A 21,643-nucleotide genomic window follows, 5' to 3' on the forward strand; every position below is an offset into this window, starting at 1 on the left:
ATAATCATGTAAGTGCAAATAAATTAACCATCTTAAATCTATGTACATGAAGTAAAATAATATTTTACTTCATTATACATATGTTGAAACTTCCTCTAGTAGAAGTTATTTAGGTACATTTTAGTGGGGTAGGAACCTCTAATGTGTAGTGCAAAAAGATTATAAGTGAATGTATGTCAAAATAGTTTGTTTTTAATTAAGGGAACACATTTACAAAGTGCAAAAACGAAATAAAACATGTTGACACGTGTTGTGCAGACAATCCCATAAAACCTCGTCAAACAATACAACCATTCAAGGAGGCATAAAATGTGGATTAATTCATCCTACTTTTCTTCACCAACGTAAACCAAGGGGCGTTTTCCTTACAGTTTAAAAAATAATAATTTAACAAATATGATTTGAAACCCAGCAGAGAACAGTACTTGACCAACAAAGCTTTTTTTTTTTATCTTCGTTAACATTCACTTAAACTGTTTTTGTCAACACGGCGGTAGAAAAAAATAATACATTTACACCTAAATTCCCCACAGCACTTGCTCTGAAAAGAAGGTAAAGCCAGCTCCCACAACAACAGCTCCTTTTACCGACACACGCGTGTCAAACAATGCGGAGCAGCCACGCAACGTCAGAGCATACAGTTAGCCGTGAGCTAACCAGTAGCTAACGAGTGGAGCAGCGGTCAGCGCATGGCTACGCAGAGACCCGCCGCGACACTCTCCCACACAGGCAAGCACTTTGTTTACTACCGTCTATGTCGTGTCCGCTGTGTTGACATAGCGTGACACTCACTCGCGTAATGTAGTTTTGTAGGGAGGACGTGAGCTGACAGCGTAGTTAACGGTTGTGTTTGCGTGGCCCGTGATGTTAAACCACAGCTAACAGTGTGGCCTACCGAGAGAAAACGCCTACATTGTTGTTGGTAGGTGTTAATGATAGATGGTCACACGCTGTGTGACTGTTGTGTCCGGAGAGTGTGAGTGTTGTGTCCACAGTCAAAAAGCAGGTTGCTCCTGGTCAGAGGCGCGCTGATAATGTTCATTAATAAGTATCCAGCTCCACTAATCACTGTAGCTTTGCATGATACATGCTTGTACATTGACAGGTCACTTTATTAGGTACACAGTTGCAGCACAAAACAATCAAGTGGCACCTCTGCTGCTGAAGACCATCTTCTTCCAGATGTTGTGCTGGTTTTAACAAGTGTTTTATTTGAATTACTGTGGCCTTTTCAACATGTTTTCCCTCCCATCAACAAGACATTTATGCACTCACTGGTTGCATTTTTCTTTTCTTTGTTAGGAGAAAATAACAAGTTTTGGATGTAATTTGACCAGGGGCAGGGCCGGCCCTAGCCTCCATGGGGCCCTATGCAAAATTTGATTTTGGGGCCCTCTCTTACTGCCAATAATAATGATTCAGCGGGGTCTTAAAAAGTCTTAAATCCAATAATTTTTATTTAAGGCCTTAAAATGTCTTAAAAAGTCTTAAATTTGACTTGTTGAAACCTGCAGAGACCCTGTGATTATTGATCATTCACACACCTACTATACTAAAGATATTCTACTTATTCTACTCTGTCACTAATACGAATACACCTGTAAAACTAAATGTGAGAACTTTTTGTTGCATGGAAGCAGACACCAGATTTGCAAACTTACAGTAAAATCTTTCAATTAATATTTGGCAAACTCAGCAACTCCTCCTACTGGCGATACAGAGAATCAATGCATAAAACCAAACGGTTTATAAATAAAAATATTAAGGTCTGAAAATCTAAAAATGTGCACAATCTTTGTACACTCCTGTAATACAGCAATTTATATGTAAAAAAAACACAGCATTAAATGAAATAAACAAATACATATCAAACAAATACTTAAAAAATAATGTGAATTAACAGAGGCACCTGGAAAACAAGGTAATAAAAATGCTTTATAAATAAAATATAAAGTTTGATAATCACATCTGACAATTATGTAAAAACTGTGAAAAAACTTTGGTAAAAATGGGGAGATAAATTCTACATAAACCACAGCTACCCAAATTTTTTTTTTTTTTTTTTTTAGTTAATTGCTCTTGGGGGCCCTCTAGCGGTCACGGGGCCCTAAGCCGCGGCTTAGTTCGCTTATGCCTTGGACCGGCCCTGACCAGGGGTGACAAACTCCTTTTCACTGAGGGCCACATCAGGATACTGGTTACCCTCAAAGGGCCAGATGTAACTGTAATGTAACTAAATGTAACCAAATATAATGTAAAATGAAGGTAACTACTCTGTAACATATTGCTAAATAACTTTCTGTATTTATTACTTATTCAATTTCACTCATCACATGATGCATATACAATGATACACTGCGATCTAATGGCGGTGCCGTCACTTTGCGGGTAATGCAACCGCCATGTATTGTGGGAAATGTAGTTTATGGTCAACACACGCCTTAAAGCAGCATAGACCTATTTTAACACAGATTTTGAAGACCAATTAATCACTCGTGGGCCTGTCATGTCATTTTAAATCACATTTGTGTTATTATAATGCAAGACTGAATACCATGACTAATGTTTTATATCATTATCACTGTATTGAATCAAGTATGTGTCCAAGGAAGTGAATTTTATGTTATTTTATTAAAAACAGCTATTTGCACAAAGTATACATGTGACAAAATATCTGATAACTGATAAGGCTTATAAAGAGTCAGAGAAATTATTATAAAGATGAACATGCATTCATAAAAAATTAAGTATTTGCATAGTCGCAAACTGTTTTGTGATTGTCCCTGGTGAGCTGGTCATGAGAGTGACCTAGAAATACAATATTTACATGCAGCTCCAGCTTTGTGTTTTGCATCGCAAAAGGAGCGGTGGGTCAGGTCTTAGAGTTAGAGTTAAAGTGTCTTTGGGTACCTAGAAAAGCGCTATATAAAACCTATGTATTATTATTATTATTATTATTATTATTATTATTATTATTATTATTATTATTATTAATAATAATAATAATAATAATAATAAAGAAGTGATGGCTTGTTTGTGTTCATACTCCATCCTCGTTGCAGCCATCTTGCTGTTGCCTCCCTCTGTCTTGATATACCTCAGAATGTCGCTAGGTGTCACGAGATCTAAACACAGGTTGTGTGAAGCTGACGGACTAAATCAGCATTGTGTGAAATCATTTAACAATGCTCTGAATGTAACAGACCTGCATTTATGTTGAAAAGTTTGATTACATGTTTTTGTAAACAGGCACTGGCCTGAAAGAGTTGATAGGCTTTATTACCTTTGAACAATCACAACACAGCCTCTCGCATCAAGAGTTAGATAGAGACTTTCTCTATATTTTAGTGCAGACATTGTAGCATGATATTGTTTTGCTGTAGGAATATATGTCACTGAGTTACAATGTGCTTGTCGCTGTTTAATCCACAGACGTTTGACATGGGGAGTAAAATGTCCTTCAGCAGAGGAAGCAGCGACCAAAACACAGTCTCTGAAGTAACTTCTGTGACGCCTCGTCCTCGCAGTTCCATTCATGCTTCTACGGACTGCAAGCAGGTAGTTGGTGAGAAAAAGAAAATTATGAAACTTGTTAATTTGAAGCTTTTAAACATAACTGTAGTAGTAATTAAAAACACACAACGGGCAGATGCTTTTGTGTGTTTTTAATTTGTATATATTGTGGAAAATGTGTCAAATGTTTTTTCTTCCTTTTATAGATACCTGAAGATAAGCGATGCACTGAGACTGACTTGGAGTCCCGGCGGGGAGAGGAAATGAAAGCTTCAGAAGTGACTGAAACTGTAGCCGAGGCCAACTCATCATGGAACATGGAGTCTGACAGCCATTGTCGTATTGACTCAGAAACAGGCAATGGAACAAACAATCAGCGGGATGAGCACGAATCATCACAGGTAGAGGTTGAAGCGAAGCCTCAGGCGACACCTGTGATTGTGTGCAGCTCGACAACAGACGTTCAGAGACAGACTATGGAGGCTCACAAAAAATGTGGACGCCACCATAAAGTCAAATTGTGGTTGAGTGAAAACAAAATAGATCTGTATACTGGAGCTGATGCAGTTCAGCACAAGGACATCAGCACGACTCTGCCTTTGCCAGCATGCTCGGAAAACCGTGGTGGTGTGCCTGACACTGTTGACGGTCCATTAAACAACAGTTCTGGTCCTCACTCTGTGCCTGAGGAAAACGTTAAAGATGTGACTGTGCTGCCCAAAAAGAAAAGGCAGAGGAAATCGGAAGTCGCAGCTTTGAAAAGCACCTTTTCTTACGTAGATGCTGATGCTAGTGCACCTGCTGTCTCTGCTCATGTCGGTGATACTAGTGTTCCTGCTCGGAGGCTGAGGAGTAGAGGGGCGCAGCGACCTTTGATACAAGCTGAGAACGGTGAATCGGACGACAAGAAAACTAAACCGATTATACAAGATGTTAAAAGAAGGCGGCGTAAACCGGTCGATCGGCAAGTTCCAGCTAAAGTGTGCAAACTGGATGATTTCCAGGAAACTTCATCAGTGTTGATCAATGATGCAGGCTCTGAGGTGAGAGCAGAGGCAGATAAGCCGGTGGAACTAAACACCGACAAACAAGGGGCTGATGGAGATGAAAAGGATGTTGAGTGTTCCTCGAAGTCAAGAATGGCGCAAGAGCATCAGGCAGACATGAAGGAAGTCGCATCACCACAAATAAAACGGTATTCTCGAGCAGCAGCAGCTGCTCCTGACGTTTTTCCATCAGAGGATTTTAGTCACAACATGGCAAGTCCTACTCAAAATGATGAACTTAAAGTATCACAGTCAAAATTATCAGGTACCCCTGACTCGCTAAAAAAAGCAAACTTGCAGAATAAGGAGCCCTTTAGCTCTGGTGATATAACATCCTCTAAAAAAACACCTAAACCTGTCAGGAGCTGTCCTCCTGTGAAAAAGGAGACTATAGAAGTTGAGCTGGATCAATTAAATCCTGTGTCTGAGGCAAACAATCCTAAGTCTTTAGAACCAAGTTCCACTACCACTGTGAAATCTGAGGGTCTGAACAGTCAGCAAATCGGTTTCAGGCGTAAACGAGGTGGAAAGAGAAGGCGGAGAATAAGTAATGTGTTGTTACAGAGTCAGCAACTTGGAGAGGACCATAAAGACAGCACTGACGCCGAACTCCAAGAAGCCAAGTCTGAAGCCGACACAGATGCCACCTACGCTAAAATGAGAAGTAAAAAGCTGTTGAGGTGTGAGTACTGCAGTCGCTCGTTTAAATTTCTGTCTCAGTTCATCATTCATCAGAGGATTCATACTGGAGAGAGGCCATACAAATGTCCCCAGTGTGGCAAAGGTTTCAGCAAAAATTCAAATTTAAATCTGCATCTCAAGACACACAGTAAGAGCAACATCTATCAAAAATGCCCGTTTTGCAAGATCAAATTCTCTTGCACTGAGTACGAGTCTCACATGAGGATGCATTCAGAGGAGCTGGCGCAGCACGCAGTCAGCAGCAAATCTGAGAAGGAGAGCCGAGGGAACAACAATGAAAACAGCCTGGGAGCTCACACGTCAATGCCCCCAGTAAAGAGACAGAGAAAAGAGTGCCAGTACTGTGGTAAAACATTCCCGTTTCAGTCTGCCCTTATACGACATGTGCGTGTCCACACAGGAGAGAAGCCTTACAAATGTGATATATGTGGCAAAGCTTTCGGTCAGGCCTACTTCCTCCGTGTTCACGAGCTGACGCACTGGTCTGTGAAGCGCTACAACTGCACACGTTGCCAAAAGTCATTCACTCATTATAGCAATGCAAAAAATCACACGTGTCGGCCAATGGGAGGCAGCGACCACCTCCAGCTTGACGGCAGCGGAAAGCCTTCGTTGACGTATACATGCCACATTTGCAAGAACGTTTTTGGCCGTTTGCAGGAGTTCAACAGTCACATGAAGGCCCACACTGGCACAAAACTTTACCGCTGTTTGTACTGCGACAAGCTGTTTGCCGTGCTGTCCGAGTTTAACGCCCATCACAACCAGTGCAAAGAGCGGAACACGTCCAGCTCCGCCATAAAGGAGGAAGAGAGAATGTCGTTGATTCAGTACACAGTGCCTGCTCTAAGGTGTTCATCGGGACACAGTTTACCTTCACCTCTCCCTGCCGCCAACTATGAAACACGGAAAAAACTCTCGCAGCCCGTCCTCAAGAAACGCACCACTAACCCGAAGAGACCGTTCCAGGCGACAGTCGCACCGACTAACTGTGCCTCGCACTTTGTGTCAAAGTTAAACAAACTGGACACCCGGTCCGACCCCAGGAAATATCTCTGTCCGCGTTGCGGGCGACTGTTCAGACACATGGGCAGACTCCGAGCCCACATGCTCACTCACGCCCCGGGTCAGAGTTTCACTTGTGCCTGTTGTGGTAAGACTCTAGAAAACTGGAAGAAGCTCTGGCATCACCAGAGAATCCATCGACAGAGGCGCGGCCGCTTCCCTTGTCCTCTGTGTGGACAAGGTTTCCGATTTGCAGAGCACTACAAAAAGCACATGAGCGAGCACCCAGAGTTCCGCTGGGTTGAGGTCAGGCCTAAGAAAGTGTCTCTTCCGTATCAGTGTGAGCAGTGCAGGAGCAGCTTCAAGACTCTGGACTTACTGTTCAGTCACCAGCTCTGCCATTCGACATCACAAGACACACACAGGGACATTGATTTGTGTCTCGATGATAATAGTACGCAGACAAACAAGAAAACGTATGTGCCATCCACTAACAACCATATAGTTACCTTGCATCCTGAACCTGAGGACCACAGCCTTCCTCTGATCGACCTATCCAAATATCCTGATCCGAGTGAGTCTTCTCCAGTGCCCGTGATTTCTTTTGGCCAAAATCAGGATGTTGATTTGGGTAAAACATACCTGTGTGAAAGCAGCCAGCCTTTAATCCAATATAAAGGTACCAGCCACATGAGAGAAGTTGAAAATGCACTTGGAAAACCCATTGCACCTGTGAGGACTGTAAAAAGATGCACAACCTCAAATGGCATCACGTGTGCCGTGTGTGGTAATGTGTATTCTGCAATTTCGGACCTTTATCACCATTATTTGCAGCATGCTAGAGGCCAGGTATGATGTAATCACCTTAATGGACGTTTGGTTTTCTGTCCTTGTGTCACCTTAACGGTGTTTCATTAACACAGCGGCGCTGTAGTCTTGCCAGTCGCACACCTGGATGTGAAATCTTTAAAAGAAATCGTGCAAATGTTGCAAGTGTGCAAATTATTAGGTACACAATACACCACTGTAGTCCATCTGCCTCCAGGTTTGTCATGTGTGTTTAAAGATGGTGCTTTTCTTACCTTGGTTGCAAGGTATAATTCTTATTATTTGAGTTACTGTTGCCTTTCTATCGTTTCAAACCATTCCAGCCTCTGGCATCAACAAGGCATTCTTGCCCACTCTGTGGATACTTTCTCTTTTTTATTATTCTGGATCATTGTGTGTAAAAAGAAATCCCAGTAGATCAACAGTTGCTGAACTACTCAGAACAGACCATGCCTGTTAAAAGTCCACCTTTCTCTATTCTGATCGCGCAGTTTGAGCTTCAGGAGGTCGTCCTGGCTGATTTAGATAACAAGCTCTTTTAACAACAATGTGTATATGTATATATATGTATGTGTGTGTGTATATATATATATATATATATACATATATATATATACATATATATATGTGTGTGTATATGTATATATATATTTATATGTATATATATATATGTGTGTGTGTATATATATATACATGTATATGTGTGTGTGTGTATATATGTGTGTGTATGTATATATATATATATATATATACATATATATGTATATATATCAGTATCATTCAGAACTTCTTTTAACTAATGCACATCAAACTGTTGTGCATAATTCAATCCCACATTTGTTTTGGAGCTGAATCTTCATCTTGTATTTACACTTTTAATATCAGTGTCAGCATCTGTCTTGTAATATGTGGCTGCGATCAAGTGATGCTACTTTTTCTCAGACATTCTGCAGCAGTTTTTTTTTTTTTGGTTTAACATTCACTATTTTTGGAGAAAAAAAAAAATATATATATATATTTTCATGCTTTGATGTCACGCCTGAGTCCCACATGGACACCGTTATCTGTTGTTACATGGGTAGTTTGTCTTCAAACTAATAAAGGTCACTTTTTTATTCATATTTTATGTTTTTATTGTTAATCCTGTATTGTGCCTTTAGCTGAACACTTTTGATGTTTGGTGTATTTTTTTTTTCTTATTGATAAGATTAATAACTTTTGAATTAAATGTTAACACAGTGTATATTGCAGGGAGTATAGTTGTGTTATGGCTTGTTTTAACCATTTGAATGTAAACAGATGGGTTTGAGTCTTTTTTATTTGTTTAAAGATTTATTTGACAAAAGGCACGACTGTGACTTTAGTTGGAGGACATGGTGCTGCGGATCCAGGAGTTGTAGTTGCAGACCTTGGCGTAGACTCCAGGCTTGTTCCTCTGAGCACAGCCATAGCCCCAGGACACAACACCCTGCAGCTGATTGTTGCAAACCACGGGTCCACCAGAGTCACCCTGATAGGAGACAGAGAGAAGACAAGAAGTGAGCAGAGCTGTCCTCAGGTTCAACCTGTAACACGTAAAGAATCAGTGAAGATGAATTTAGCTGGTACCTGGCAGGAGTCCTTGCCTCCCTCAAGGAATCCAGCGCAGAACATGTTGGAGGTGATCTGTCCAGGGTAGGCGCTCCTGCAGCTGCTGTCGCTCAGGATGGGGGCATCCAGGCACATCATGCGATCAGGGTAGTTGCCTGGAGTAGAAAGGAAATATCAGTATTGGCTATATGTAAATATTCAAAATCTCTCAGGTATGTTTGTGCTGTTTCACTGACTTCCAGAGCCACTGGTGTTTCCCCATCCAGAGATCAGACAGCGGGTTCCAGAGCCAGCACAGCTGGAGGGCAGGGACACGGCGCGGACGTAGCTGTTCAGGGTGGCGGGCTTGCTCAGCTTGATCAGCATGATGTCGTTGTCCAGGTTGCGGCTGCTGTACCTGGGATGACGGATGACCTTAGCGGAGTTGATGAACTGCTCGGTGCCCTCGTTGACGGCGATGTTGTGCTCACCAAGACGAAGCTGGACGCGGCTGAAAGATATTTCCATTTGTAAACAGGTGATCAGTTTAAGTTTCATATCAAACCATTTTTTTTTGCAGTTTAAACCAAAATAAGTGGTTTGTGCACACTTACGACTTGTAGCAGTGAGCAGCAGACACCACCCAGGTGCTGGAGATCAGGGAGCCTCCACAGAAGTGGTAGCCAGAGTTCAGAGAGACCTGGTAGGCCACAGAGTTCTTTCTGCACTCGTAGCCTCCAACGATCTTGTCGTCCTCATCTTCAATGGGAGCAGCAACTGACAGAAGAAGACAGTGGACCATAATTCACATTTTGCAATTTAAAAAAAACAACATTTTAACAATAAACATCTTTGTTTAAGGCCCACCCAGTTTTAAAAATGTAAATTAAACAGAAGACTCACATGCCACTGCGAACAGAGCGAGAAGAATGAAAGCCTTCATGGTGGTTTCTGTCTGAACCTCGGTGTCTGCTCAGCTCCACTGCAGGTCCTTTTAAACCCACCCTGACTCTCTGATATCAGATTTGGTCAAGGACACTTTCCATTTTTTACTCTTATTATCTTGAGTACCGTGTGTGAACACACATCTGTGAGATGAGGGTTAACCTATGGCCTGAAAATATGTCCCACGGTCAACTCCGCAACGTGTGCATTGGCCTTTGTGTGAAGTGTACAGTAGTTCATTTACACTGTAAACTCATTGTGTAATTGTAATGGAAAATTGCAGTATAAACCGGTGATAATAGAACATATTTACCGAGTGGTCGGGTGAGCATAAACCACAGAGAGGCCACGGGACTCGTAGTGGACATAACGATGGAAAAATATGGTGCTGGATCAATTCAATTTACTTTGTTTAAATGAGCTAAAAAAGATTGGTTTTGTGGAAGGAGGTTCTATCAGAGATGAGAAAATATCTCGAAAAAGAAATGGCCTCATGGGTGTAGTCGTTAGCACTCTTGCCTTTGCAGCAAAAAAACCCGGAACAAGGGCCTTTCTGCATGGAGTTTGAATGTTCTCCACATGTGTGCCTGGATTTCTCCTGGTTCTCCGGTTTCTTCCCACAGTCCAAAAACTTTCAATATGGGGATTAGGTCAATTGTACGCTCTAAATTGACCGTAGGTGTGAGAGTGAATGGTTGTATGTCTCGATATGTGGCCCTGTGATGGACGTGTACCCCGCCTATCGCCCTATGTCAGCTGAGATTGGCACAGCACCCCCCGTGACCCTCATGTGAAGGATAAAGTGGAAGAAGATGGATGGAAATGATTGCAGAAACATTTGTCAAAGACACACATTACTGCACGACACTAAAACACAAAGTGCACTGTTTTTGAACCCCAATATTCGCATGGTTCCTCTCTCTATCCACAGACCACTGCACTGACACTTGATCCTGAGATGCCAAACACAAGACCCTGAAGACCCTCACACCATTCAGAGAGACTGAGGCGAGACTTCAAAGCCTCAACAACGACTCCACCGACAGCTACTGTGAGTAATCTGATGATGACAAAGGTGACCATGGCACAGATCACACCCTGCCCGTGGTCGAAGTGGCCAGTCCTGAGCACTCATCATCACCGGTGTTCAGGCCCTGGACTGTTGCTGACGTCGTCACAGCGGCTACTCAACATCTGCCAAAACCCTGCCGAGTGTGGCCTCAAAGTTTGGTGAGCAACTGTTGATTTTCTGCTCTGAATTTCTGCAAGAACTACACAGACTTGCTAACCACGCCCAAAAGATCATCTTCAGCAGAAGAACACAGAGCTTCACATGGCAGCCATAACCATGGATCAAGAGTGTGACCGGAGCTGAACATGGACACAGCAGAAGGACAAAGGCGTGGCAGAAGATGCCCATTCTGCGACATGACAGGCCATAAACTAGGAGACTGCTCTGGTGACGTGTCTCTACGAGCCGATCGACCCGAGGTGGGCGTGTGTATGAGGTAACGCATACACACTTATGCAATGAAGAGTTAAGATAGTGTTTCATTATTATTACTGGAAGGTTGTGGGTTTAATTCCTGGCTCTGCTCATCTATATGTGTACTTGAGCAAACACTTAACCCCATGTTGTAGTGTGTGAATGGGTGAATGTCAAAACTGTAGAGTAAAGCAAGCTCGTCAAGACGAGAAAAACTCTATATAAATACTGACCATTACCAACTCTTCTTCTTCTGATTTTATTTAGTAGTTACAAGCAAAAACATAGTTAAATGTAGTGGACTAAATGTAAACGTTGCTCAAGATATAAATAACAAAGTAAAGTATAGATACGTGAATTTTGTACATAAGTACAGTAACAAACTATTTGTACTTGTACTTAATGCAGAATGATCAGTAACCAAGTGGGGTAGAGTCGCCATGACAACAGTGGATACATTTGTGCTCAGACATTTGAGTCAAAGGTTTACTGTTTGTGAAACGTGTGTGGGAATGTTAATGTGAACAAGATTATAGTCATGAATCACATATGCACAGGCTGTGATATGACCATTTATTGTCCTATATTTAGAGTGAAGCTTTACTGTAAACCACTGAAAGGAACTTACAGTATACATAGTAACCTGCAGTTCTGTGATCTAGCTCAACATAAAGATCTCAGCACCAGAGAATTATGAAAAACGATAGAAAAGGTCAGAAAATACATTTGATAGTATTTTATTACACATTTTACATGGCAGCATGAGGATATGATTTAAGCACTAGGCGACATATTAAGACCTGTTGGATGTTACATGTGGTATTCTCTTCCCATTATATGAACAATCTATTTAGTTGGAGGACATGGTGCTGCGGATCCAGGAGTTATAGTTGCAGACCTTGGCGTAGACTCCAGGCTTGTTCCTCTGAGCACAGCCATAGCCCCAGGACACAACACCCTGCAGCTGATTGTTGCAAACCACGGGTCCACCAGAGTCACCCTGATAGGAGACAGAGAGAAGACAAGAAGTGAGCAGAGGTGTCCTCAGGTTCAACATGTAACACGTAAAGAATCAGTGAAGATGAATTTAGCTGGTACCTGGCAGGAGTCCTTGCCTCCCTCGAGGAATCCAGCGCAGAACATGTTGGAGGTGATCTGTCCAGGGTAGGCGCTCCTGCAGCTGCTGTCGCTCAGGATGGGGGCATCCAGGCACATCATGCGATCAGGGTAGTTGCCTGGAGTAGAAAGAAAATATCAGTATTGGCTACATGTAAATATTCAAAAGCCATCACATACTAAAAACCTCTCAGGTATGTGTGTGCTGTTTTACTGACTTCCAGAGCCGCTAGTGTTTCCCCATCCTGAGATCAGACAGCGGGTTCCAGAGCCAGCACAGCTGGAGGGCAGGGACACGGCGCGGACGTAGCTGTTCAGGGTGGCGGGCTTGCTCAGCTTGATCAGCATGATGTCGTTGTCCAGGTTGCGGCTGCTGTACCTGGGATGACGGATGACCTTAGCAGAGTTGATGAACTGCTCGGTGCCCTCGTTGACGGCGATGTTGTGCTCACCAAGACGAAGCTGGACGCGGCTGAAAGATATTTCCATTTGTAAACAGGTGATCAGTTTAAGTTTCATATCAAACCTTTTTTTTTTTACAGTTTAATCCAAAAAAAGCGGCTTGTTCACACTTACGACTTGTAACAGTGAGCAGCAGACACCACCCAGGTGCTGGAGATCAGGGAGCCTCCACAGAAGTGGTAGCCAGAGTTCAGAGAGACCTGGTAGGCCACAGAGTTCTTTCTGCACTCGTAGCCTCCAACGATCTTGTCGTCCTCATCTTCAATGGGAGCAGCAACTGACAGAAGAAGACGGTGGATCATAATTCACATTTTGCAATTTAAAAAAACAACATTTTAACAATAAACATCTTTGTTTAAGGCCCATCCTGTTTTAAAAAAAAAAGTAAATTAAATAGAAGACTCACATGCCACTGCGAACAGAGCGAGAAGAATGAAAGCCTTCATGGTGGTTTCTGTCTGAACCTCGGTGTCTGCTCAGCTCCACTGCAGGTCCTTTTAAACCCACCGTGACTCTCTGATATCAGATTTGGTCAAGGACACTTTCCATTTTTTTCCTCTTATTATCTTGAGTACCGTGTGTGAACACACATCTGTGAGATGAGGGTTAACCTATGACCTAAAAATATGTCCCACGGTCAACTTCAAGTGTAGAAATCCTGGTTTCATGTGTGTACATGTATGTGAAATGTACAGTAGCTCATTTACATTGTGAACTGATTGTAATGGAAAAATTGTCATGGAAAATCGCAGGTTAAACCCGGTGATAATTGGGTGAGAATAAACCACACTTCGCGAAGATGCCTGTCTTGTAATCACTGTGCAGACTTTTGCCAAGGGAGGCAAAGGTAGTAGAGGGGAAGAAGCCCCTATGTGTCTCTTGATGGACTTAATGAAGGCAAAATACAGTGATGGATCAATTCAATTTATTTTTTAAAAATTAGCTAAAGTGTTTGGTTTTGCGGAAGGAGGTTCTCTCAGTATGACAGATAGTTAACAAATAAAGATAGACACATGAGAAAGAAAAATAAAATATTTGGGAAAGGAAATGATTGCAGAAACATTTGTCAAAGACACACATTACTGCCTGACACAAAAACACAAAGTGCACTGTTTTTGAATCTTAATATTCACATGGTTCCTCTCTCTATCCACAGACCACTGCACTGACACTTGATCCTGAGATGCCAACCACAAGACCCTGAAGACCCTCACACCATTCACAGAGACTGAGGCGAGACTTCAAAGCCTCAACAACGACTACTGTGAGTCATCTGATGATGACAAAGGTGACCATGGCACAGATCACACCCTGCCCGTGGTCGAATTGGCCAGTTCTGAGCACTCATCATCACTGGTGTTCAGGCCCTGGACTGTGTCTGACGTCACAGCGGCTGCTCAACATCAAAACTTTACAAAAACGTCATACTATACAATGCCGACCAAAATTTGAAAAAAAAATCAGACCCCAAATTTTTTGTACAAAATTTGACCCAATTTTTTTTTGTCAAAAATGTTAAAAAAAAATGTTAAAACATTTTTTTTTAATTTTTTAGAAAATATTTTTTGAAAAAAAAAAATTGAAAAAAAATGTGACAAAAAAAATTTGAAAAAAAATGTGACACATTTTTTGAAAAAAAAATGTGAATTTTTTTTTGAAAAGAAAATGTGAAAAACTTTTTTGAAAAGAAAATGTGAAAAACTTTTTTGAAAAGAAAATGTGAAAAACTTTTTTGAAAAGAAAATGTGAAAAACTTTTTTGAAAAGAAAATGTGAAAAACTTTTTTGAAAAAAAAAAATTTGGTCCAAAATTTGAGAAAGAGTCGTACTATACTATGTCATCCAAAATGTATTTTTTTTTTTGACAAATTTAGTATAGCATGTTATAGCAACCTAAGGAAGTGATTTCAATGAATACAAAGTGAGGACCGGCCAAAATGTCCTCACTCCGTAGTAATAATAATGCATTACACATATTATTGTCACCTAAAGGTGCATTATGTAATAAATCATAAAACAACTGGCCATAAAATTCTCCTAATATGTCACAGAGACTCAGGAATAATGTTCATATAACAAACTGAACTCACCAACAACAACAGTATAGCTAAACTATTTGCATTAAAACAATATTTTGCAGACTGCAAATCATGTTTTATGTTTTGAAATCATGTTTTGGCATGTGGCGCCACCTACCACCGTCTACCGATCATTGCAGTCAGTAGAGTCTCAGCTGCCGAGCAACCACGGGTTGCCTATGTCGTAAAATGAAACCTTAAAGACCTCTGTATTTTGAATTTGAATGTAGCAAATGTTTTTGGCCACATTCTTACATATGGCACCTTTAAGTGATATTATAACATGTAACAATATCGTGTGGGTCGTGTCGCCCCACTTGGGGATACATTTGTGCTCAGACATTTGAGTCAAAAGTTAACTGTTTGTGAAACACGAAATACGATGTTCTTAAGGGACCTAAATGATTTCATGTGTGGTAATGTTAATGTGAACAAGATTATAGTCATGAATCACATATGCACAGGCTGTGATGTGACCATTTATTGTCCTATATTTAGAATGAAATTGAAAGGAACTTACAGTATACATAGTAACCTGCAGTTCTGTGATCTAGCTCAACATAAAGATCTCAGCACCAGAGAATTATGAAAAACGATAGAAAAGGTCAGAAAATACATTTGATAGTATTTTATTACACAATTTACATGGCAGCATATGGACATGATTTAAGCACTAGTTGACATATTAAAACCTGTTGGATGTTACATGTGTTATTCTCTGCCCATTATATGAACAATCTATTTAGTTGGAGGACATGGTGCTGCGGATCCAGGAGTTGTAGTTGCAGACCTTGGCGTAGACTCCAGGCTTGTTCCTCTGAGCACAGCCATAGCCCCAGGACACAACACCCTGCAGCTGATTGTTGCAAACCACGGGTCCACCAGAGTCACCCTGATAGGAGACAGAGAGAAGACAAGAAGTGAGCAGAGGTGTCCTCAGGTTCAACATGTAACACGTAAAGAATCAGTGAAGATGAATTTAGCTGGTACCTGGCAGGAGTCCTTGCCTCCCTCGAGGAATCCAGCGCAGAACATGTTGGAGGTGATCTGTCCAGGGTAGGCGCTCCTGCAGCTGCTGTCGCTCAGGATGGGGGCATCCAGGCACATCATGCGATCAGGGTAGTTGCCTGGAGTAGAAAGAAAATATCAGTATTGGCTACATGTAAATATTCAAAAGCCATCACGTACTAAAAACCTCTCAGGTATGTTTGTGCTGTTTTACTGACTTCCAGAGCCGCTGGTGTTTCCCCATCCAGAGATCAGACAGCGGGTTCCAGAGCCAGCACAGCTGGAGGGCAGGGACACGGCGCGGACGTAGCTGTTCAGGGTGGCGGGCTTGCTCAGCTTGATCAGCATGATGTCGTTGTCCAGGTTGCGGCTGCTGTACCTGGGATGACGGATGACCTTAGCAGAGTTGATGAACTGCTCGGTGCCCTCGTTGACGGCGATGTTGTGCTCACCAAGACGAAGCTGGACGCGACTGAAAGACATTTTCATTTGTAAACAGGTGATCAGTTTAAGTTTCATATCAAACCATTTTTTTTTACAGTTTAAACCAAAATAAGTGGTTTGTGCACACTTACGACTTGTAGCAGTGAGCAGCAGACACCACCCAGGTGCTGGAGATCAGGGAGCCTCCACAGAAGTGGTAGCCAGAGTTCAGAGAGACCTGGTAGGCCACAGAGTTCTTTCTGCACTCGTAGCCTCCAACGATCTTGTCGTCCTCATCTTCAATGGGAGCAGCAACTGACAGAAGAAGAAGAAGAAGAAGACTTTTTAAGCAACAAGAAAACGTAGTTAAGTCTCACCCTGTTTTGAAATTTAAAAAAGTAAAAGTAAATTAAATAAAAGTCCTCACATGCCACTGCGAACAGAGCGAGAAGAATGAAAGCCTTCATGGTGGTTTCTGTCTGAACCTCGGTGTCAGCTCAGCTCCACTGAAGGTCCTTTTAAACCCACCGTGACGCTCTGATATCAGATTTGGTCAAGGACAAAACTTACAATTTTCACCTTACACATCAACCTCCCTGTGTAAAAACACAGCTGTGACATGAGGTGAGATGATGTGTCAGCATAATGAGAATGTGCTCTATTCCCACCAGCAGTAGTGTCCCGTCAGCATATGGGAAATTCAAATTTAATGAATTGCCCTGTTCTCCGTTTGTTAGTAACCTTCAAATGTTTGTTTTGTAGTGAATTATAATACGCTGGTTTCTTTCATGTGAAAGAAATTCACATATGGACTCTACACGTCCCATTATTCAAATAGAAGGCATTTTCATGGTCTGTGCTTCATTTATGGTCCTCGTGCTTTCACTTAAACATCAGTTAAGGGATTTTTATTGGACATTATATTATATATTGTGTCTCTTCTGACGCAAGGAATTCTATATAATATGTTCAAACTGCTAATTTAATATAAAGTGCAATCACAGTTTGTTGCTGTGCATGTGTATACTGTTCTCAAATATTTTGCAAGTATATATTCTGTATATAACTTACCATGTAGCAGGTTAACTGGTGGGTGATTGTATCAGACTGGGTATAAAACGGGCGTCCACCATCGGCAGGTATGGGTTGTGGTGGCAATTTATATTTGTGAGAGAATTTTCCCTCACTTCATAGATGTTTCTCAGCACAATATTACAAATAATTTAGGTCTCTCACCATCTCCAGTAAATAACTGTGGGAAAAGATTTAGGGAAATCTTGGTGCATTAAAGCCAAAGGCAGAAACTCCTGCTTAATGTGCATGAACACCAAGCCCTCTGGTTGTATTGATTAAGAGATCATCAGGCTACCAGGATGGACATAAGCACATATGGGTTCAGGAGTACAGTGGAGAATCATTGTCACTTAACACTGTCAGCTGCAGCATCAAGAAATTAAACCTACAACTGCATTATGGAAAAGTGAAGCCATATATCAATTGTGTTTCAGGAACACCACAGAGTTCTGTCGGCCTGATCTGACAGTGGACACATGTCGGATTCTAGATGCTTAAGAGGGCAAAGACCATCCAGACTGAAGAACCAGCAGGTGGCGATGGTATGGCACTTGTCTGTCACTGTTCTACATTAATATTGTGTGCTCCTAGTCTTCATGACCAGTCAAAGCTGCTTTACACTACAGTTTGGCAATTCACCCATTCACACCCATGTATTCACTCACACATTCATACAGTCCACCTGTCATACCCATTCACGGGCTCAGCAGCAACTTGGGGTTCAGCGTCTTACCCAGGAACACATCACCATGGTGACGAGCAAAGCCAGGGATCAAACCCAGAAATCTACCACTAAGCCACAGTTTGCCCAAGTGATTAAAAGTCCAGTTATTCACATTGGTGATTGACCTGACCAGTCAACCTCATATTACACTATACTTTTTATCTATTTTCTTTTAAATGGTAACATAATTTACAAAACTGTTATTGTGGACTAACTAGAAAATGAGACCATTAACTCCTCAGGAACATGTTGACTAGCATAAGCTGACAAACGAGAAGCAGAAGCTCATGTTTCCATTGACTTTCATTCACGAGGAAGTGCTTTTTGCAACCGGTGGTGTTGCCCCCGTGTGGCTATTTAGTATATTCTCATTTCCTGGTTGAGTTGACCTCTGCTCACATTGGTGTGTGGTCTAAGGGACTACATGGTGCAAGTGAAACATTTCTGATCTTTTCCTCCCATATGACACAAATCAGATCATGACCCATGACAGTGGAAGCAGGAAAAATGAATGCATTCAGATATTATTGTCAGCTTGGATTCAAGCCTCATTCATATGTGGAAATGAATAAGAAACTAACCAGATGTGTGTGCGTTAGCGTCTACAATCTACCCTGCCAATTCAACCAGAGGCGATTCTAGAGTCTGTGGGGGCCCTAAGCAAAAATTCCCAGGGGGCCCTTCCAACCAGTGTTCATCACCATTATGTTACAAATAATCTGACACCAACGAAAAATGTATGATTTAAAAAATGTTTTTTTTCGAAATGAATGAAATAACGTAATAACCTTGTAATTAAAAAGTATGTGAAAATATAAATGTAAAGAACAATAAAATACTGTAAATAGCTTTTAAAAACTATATAAACTTAGTTAAAAAATACATTACACTGTAAAGAACCCACATTATAAAACAATATAAATATATAGAACAATAAAATACTGTATAACTGAAAAAAAACATATATAAACTGAGTAAAAAAGATATGCATTACACTGTAAATAATCCTCTTCATTTTCCAACTTGCAGAACTTCACACAGGTTAAATTGAGGTGGGCCCCCTTTAGGGAGGTTTCCTACTGAGATGTCATTGCAAATCGTCCATTGTTTTTTAAGGGGGACTGGGATGCGGCTGGTTACTGCACATTTCAGTAAAAACAGCCCTCAGGCTCCGAGTGTTGGGGGCCCCCTATCAGCTCGGGGCCCCAAGCAGTTGCCTGCCTGTTCACAAGCTGCGCCTCTGAATTCAACTTGTGCGTCCTTACAAACAAGATGCCGGTGAATGATGTAAATACACGATCACAAAACTCTTCTTCATCAATGGAAGACGAGGGCTTGAGCCAGTGGACTCATGCTGTGGTTTCATGCAATTGAAGCCTTTAAGGAGTAAGGATTTCTTGATTTCATGAAAAAAACACTTTCACCTCCGTTTCGGGCTATTAACCAGTGTGAATGCAGATTTCACATATGGATTTGTGTATCAAAAGCTGCAGTGTAAATGCAGCCTCAGTGGTAAACTTCGCTCAGTCCCAAAGGGAGTGTGTTCCATGCACCAGTTTCTAGTTTTCTGGATTATTATTTCTCTATTTCGCTCTCTCTATTATTTTTCTTTGATGAGAAGTTGTTTTTTTTTACAGCTGCACACAGCAAGAAATGACAGAGTCAAGTTGATGATAACACATTTTACTGAGACAGATTGTTTTAGTCAGAGACTTTAGTTGGAGGACATGGTGCTACGGATCCAGGAGTTGTAGTTGCAGACCTTGGCGTAGACTCCAGGCTTGTTCCTCTGAGCACAGCCATAGCCCCAGGACACAACACCCTGCAGCTGATTGTTGCAAACCACGGGTCCACCAGAGTCACCCTGATAGGAGACAGAGAGAAGACAAGAAGTGAGCAGAGGTGTCCTCAGGTTCAACATGTAACACGTAAAGAATCAGTGAAGATGAATTTAGTTGGTACCTGGCAGGAGTCCTTGCCTCCCTCGAGGAATCCAGCGCAGAACATGTTGGAGGTGATCTGTCCAGGGTAGGCGCTCCTGCAGCTGCTGTCGCTCAGGATGGGGGCATCCAGGCACATCATGCGATCAGGGTAGTTGCCTGGAGTAGAAAGAAAATATCAGTATTGGCTACATGTAAATATTCAAAAGCCATCACGTACTAAAAACCTCTCAGGTATGTTTGTGCTGTTTTACTGACTTCCAGAGCCGCTGGTGTTTCCCCATCCAGAGATCAGACAGCGGGTTCCAGAGCCAGCACAGCTGGAGGGCAGGGACACGGCACGGACGTAGCTGTTCAGGGTGGCGGGCTTGCTCAGCTTGATCAGCATGATGTCGTTGTCCAGGTTGCGGCTGCTGTACCTGGGATGACGGATGACCTTAGCAGAGTTGATGAACTGCTCGGTGCCCTCGTTGACGGCAATGTTGTGCTCACCAAGACGAAGCTGGACGCGGCTGAAAGACATTTCCATTTTTAAACAGGTGATCAGTTTAAGTTTTATATCAAACAATTTGTTTACAGTTTAAACCAAAATAAGCAGCTTGTGCACACTTACGACTTGTAGCAGTGAGCAGCAGACACCACCCAGGTGCTGGAGATCAGGGAGCCTCCACAGAAGTGGTAGCCAGAGTTCAGAGAGACCTGGTAGGCCACAGAGTTCTTTCTGCACTCGTAGCCTCCAACGATCTTGTCGTCCTCATCTTCAATGGGAGCAGCAACTGTAAAATAAACAGAATTACAACAACTGTTAGAGCTTAAACGTACCTTTGTTTAAAAAAAAAAGTAACACAGACCAAAAATACAAGAACTTACAAGCTGCGGCAAACAGAGCCAGGAGTATGAAGTACTTCATGATGAATGTTCTACAAACTACAGCAGGGGATTCAGTGTTTATATACTAGTGGACTATCTGACTCAACAACTTCTTTATCAAATATTTCCATGCAAGGTGCACCGTTTCCCACACAGTAGAGAGAAGAACATACAGAATGAATTTCCATGACGTTTTTTTTTCTTTTCTTTTCTTTTTAAGTTATGCAACCATGAGTACTGAGTCTTATAATACCACAATGCAAATTTACAACATATTGCTTCGGAAAATGTCAAAAAGTATAATTTCCTGACTTTAAGTTGTTGGTCAATGTAGTGAAATATCTTAGACATTTTATAACAGATCGCCCATCTCTTTATTGTCAGTGTTGCATGTTATACATTTAAGTAAATGTACTGTCACTAAAATTTGGTTACCGCACTGATGGATTGAATCTCTGTTGTAAAAACAAAAAAAGATGCCTTCAGAGACTGCAAGTGGCATATAATGATTCTAGTATAACTGCTTTCTGAAAACATATTATATTTTTTTTCATTGTGTGTTTGTGTTGTCTGTCTTTTTGTATATTATGGGCCTAAGTCTGTGAGTGTGTGTATATATATATATATATATATATACATATATATATATATATATATATATATATATATATATGTATATATATATATATATATATATATATATATATGTATATATATATATGTATATATATATATATATATATATATATATGTATATATGTGTGTGCGTGTAGAGAGAGAGAGAGAGAGAGAGAGAGTAACTATCCAAAAATAACAGTACAACTTTAAAAGTAAAGTGGCTTTAATTTGCGAGCA

The 21,643-nt window shown here is 41.4% G+C and overlaps 4 protein-coding genes across 4 annotated transcripts; all 4 read right to left on the reverse strand.

Moving 5' to 3' along the window:
* Window positions 1–8,454: 8,454 nt before the first annotated feature.
* LOC310935059 (trypsin-3) lies at window positions 8,455–9,624 on the reverse strand (the record flags this gene model as incomplete). The annotated part of the gene is made up of 5 exons (XM_083898889.1): window positions 9,567–9,624; window positions 9,278–9,440; window positions 8,921–9,174; window positions 8,703–8,839; window positions 8,455–8,604 (listed from the first exon to the last, which is right to left on the reverse strand). The coding sequence occupies exons 1-5, from the start codon at window positions 9,604–9,606 to the stop codon at window positions 8,455–8,457; spliced, it is 744 nt and encodes a 247-aa protein (XP_083755015.1). The 5' UTR covers window positions 9,607–9,624.
* A 2,320-nt stretch (window positions 9,625–11,944) lies between these two features.
* On the reverse strand, window positions 11,945–13,136 carry LOC310934295 (trypsin-3; the record flags this gene model as incomplete). The annotated part of the gene is made up of 5 exons (XM_083897989.1): window positions 13,079–13,136; window positions 12,787–12,949; window positions 12,429–12,682; window positions 12,193–12,329; window positions 11,945–12,094 (listed from the first exon to the last, which is right to left on the reverse strand). The coding sequence occupies exons 1-5, from the start codon at window positions 13,116–13,118 to the stop codon at window positions 11,945–11,947; spliced, it is 744 nt and encodes a 247-aa protein (XP_083754115.1). The 5' UTR covers window positions 13,119–13,136.
* Window positions 13,137–15,491: 2,355 nt separating this feature from the next.
* Window positions 15,492–16,665, reverse strand: LOC310926961 (trypsin-3; the record flags this gene model as incomplete). Its single annotated transcript, XM_083889179.1, has 5 exons — window positions 16,608–16,665; window positions 16,333–16,495; window positions 15,976–16,229; window positions 15,740–15,876; window positions 15,492–15,641 (listed from the first exon to the last, which is right to left on the reverse strand). The coding sequence occupies exons 1-5, from the start codon at window positions 16,645–16,647 to the stop codon at window positions 15,492–15,494; spliced, it is 744 nt and encodes a 247-aa protein (XP_083745305.1). The 5' UTR covers window positions 16,648–16,665.
* Window positions 16,666–19,692: 3,027 nt separating this feature from the next.
* LOC310926952 (trypsin-3-like) lies at window positions 19,693–20,828 on the reverse strand (the record flags this gene model as incomplete). Its single annotated transcript, XM_083889169.1, has 5 exons — window positions 19,693–19,842; window positions 19,941–20,077; window positions 20,177–20,430; window positions 20,532–20,694; window positions 20,789–20,828. 5 exons carry the CDS (start codon window positions 20,826–20,828, stop codon window positions 19,693–19,695), a joined length of 744 nt encoding a protein of 247 aa, XP_083745295.1.
* Window positions 20,829–21,643: the final 815 nt, after the last annotated feature.

This window comes from Microchirus variegatus, assembly GCF_963457635.1.
Source record: "Microchirus variegatus genome assembly, chromosome: 1".
Classification (NCBI taxonomy): domain Eukaryota; kingdom Metazoa; phylum Chordata; class Actinopteri; order Pleuronectiformes; family Soleidae; genus Microchirus; species Microchirus variegatus.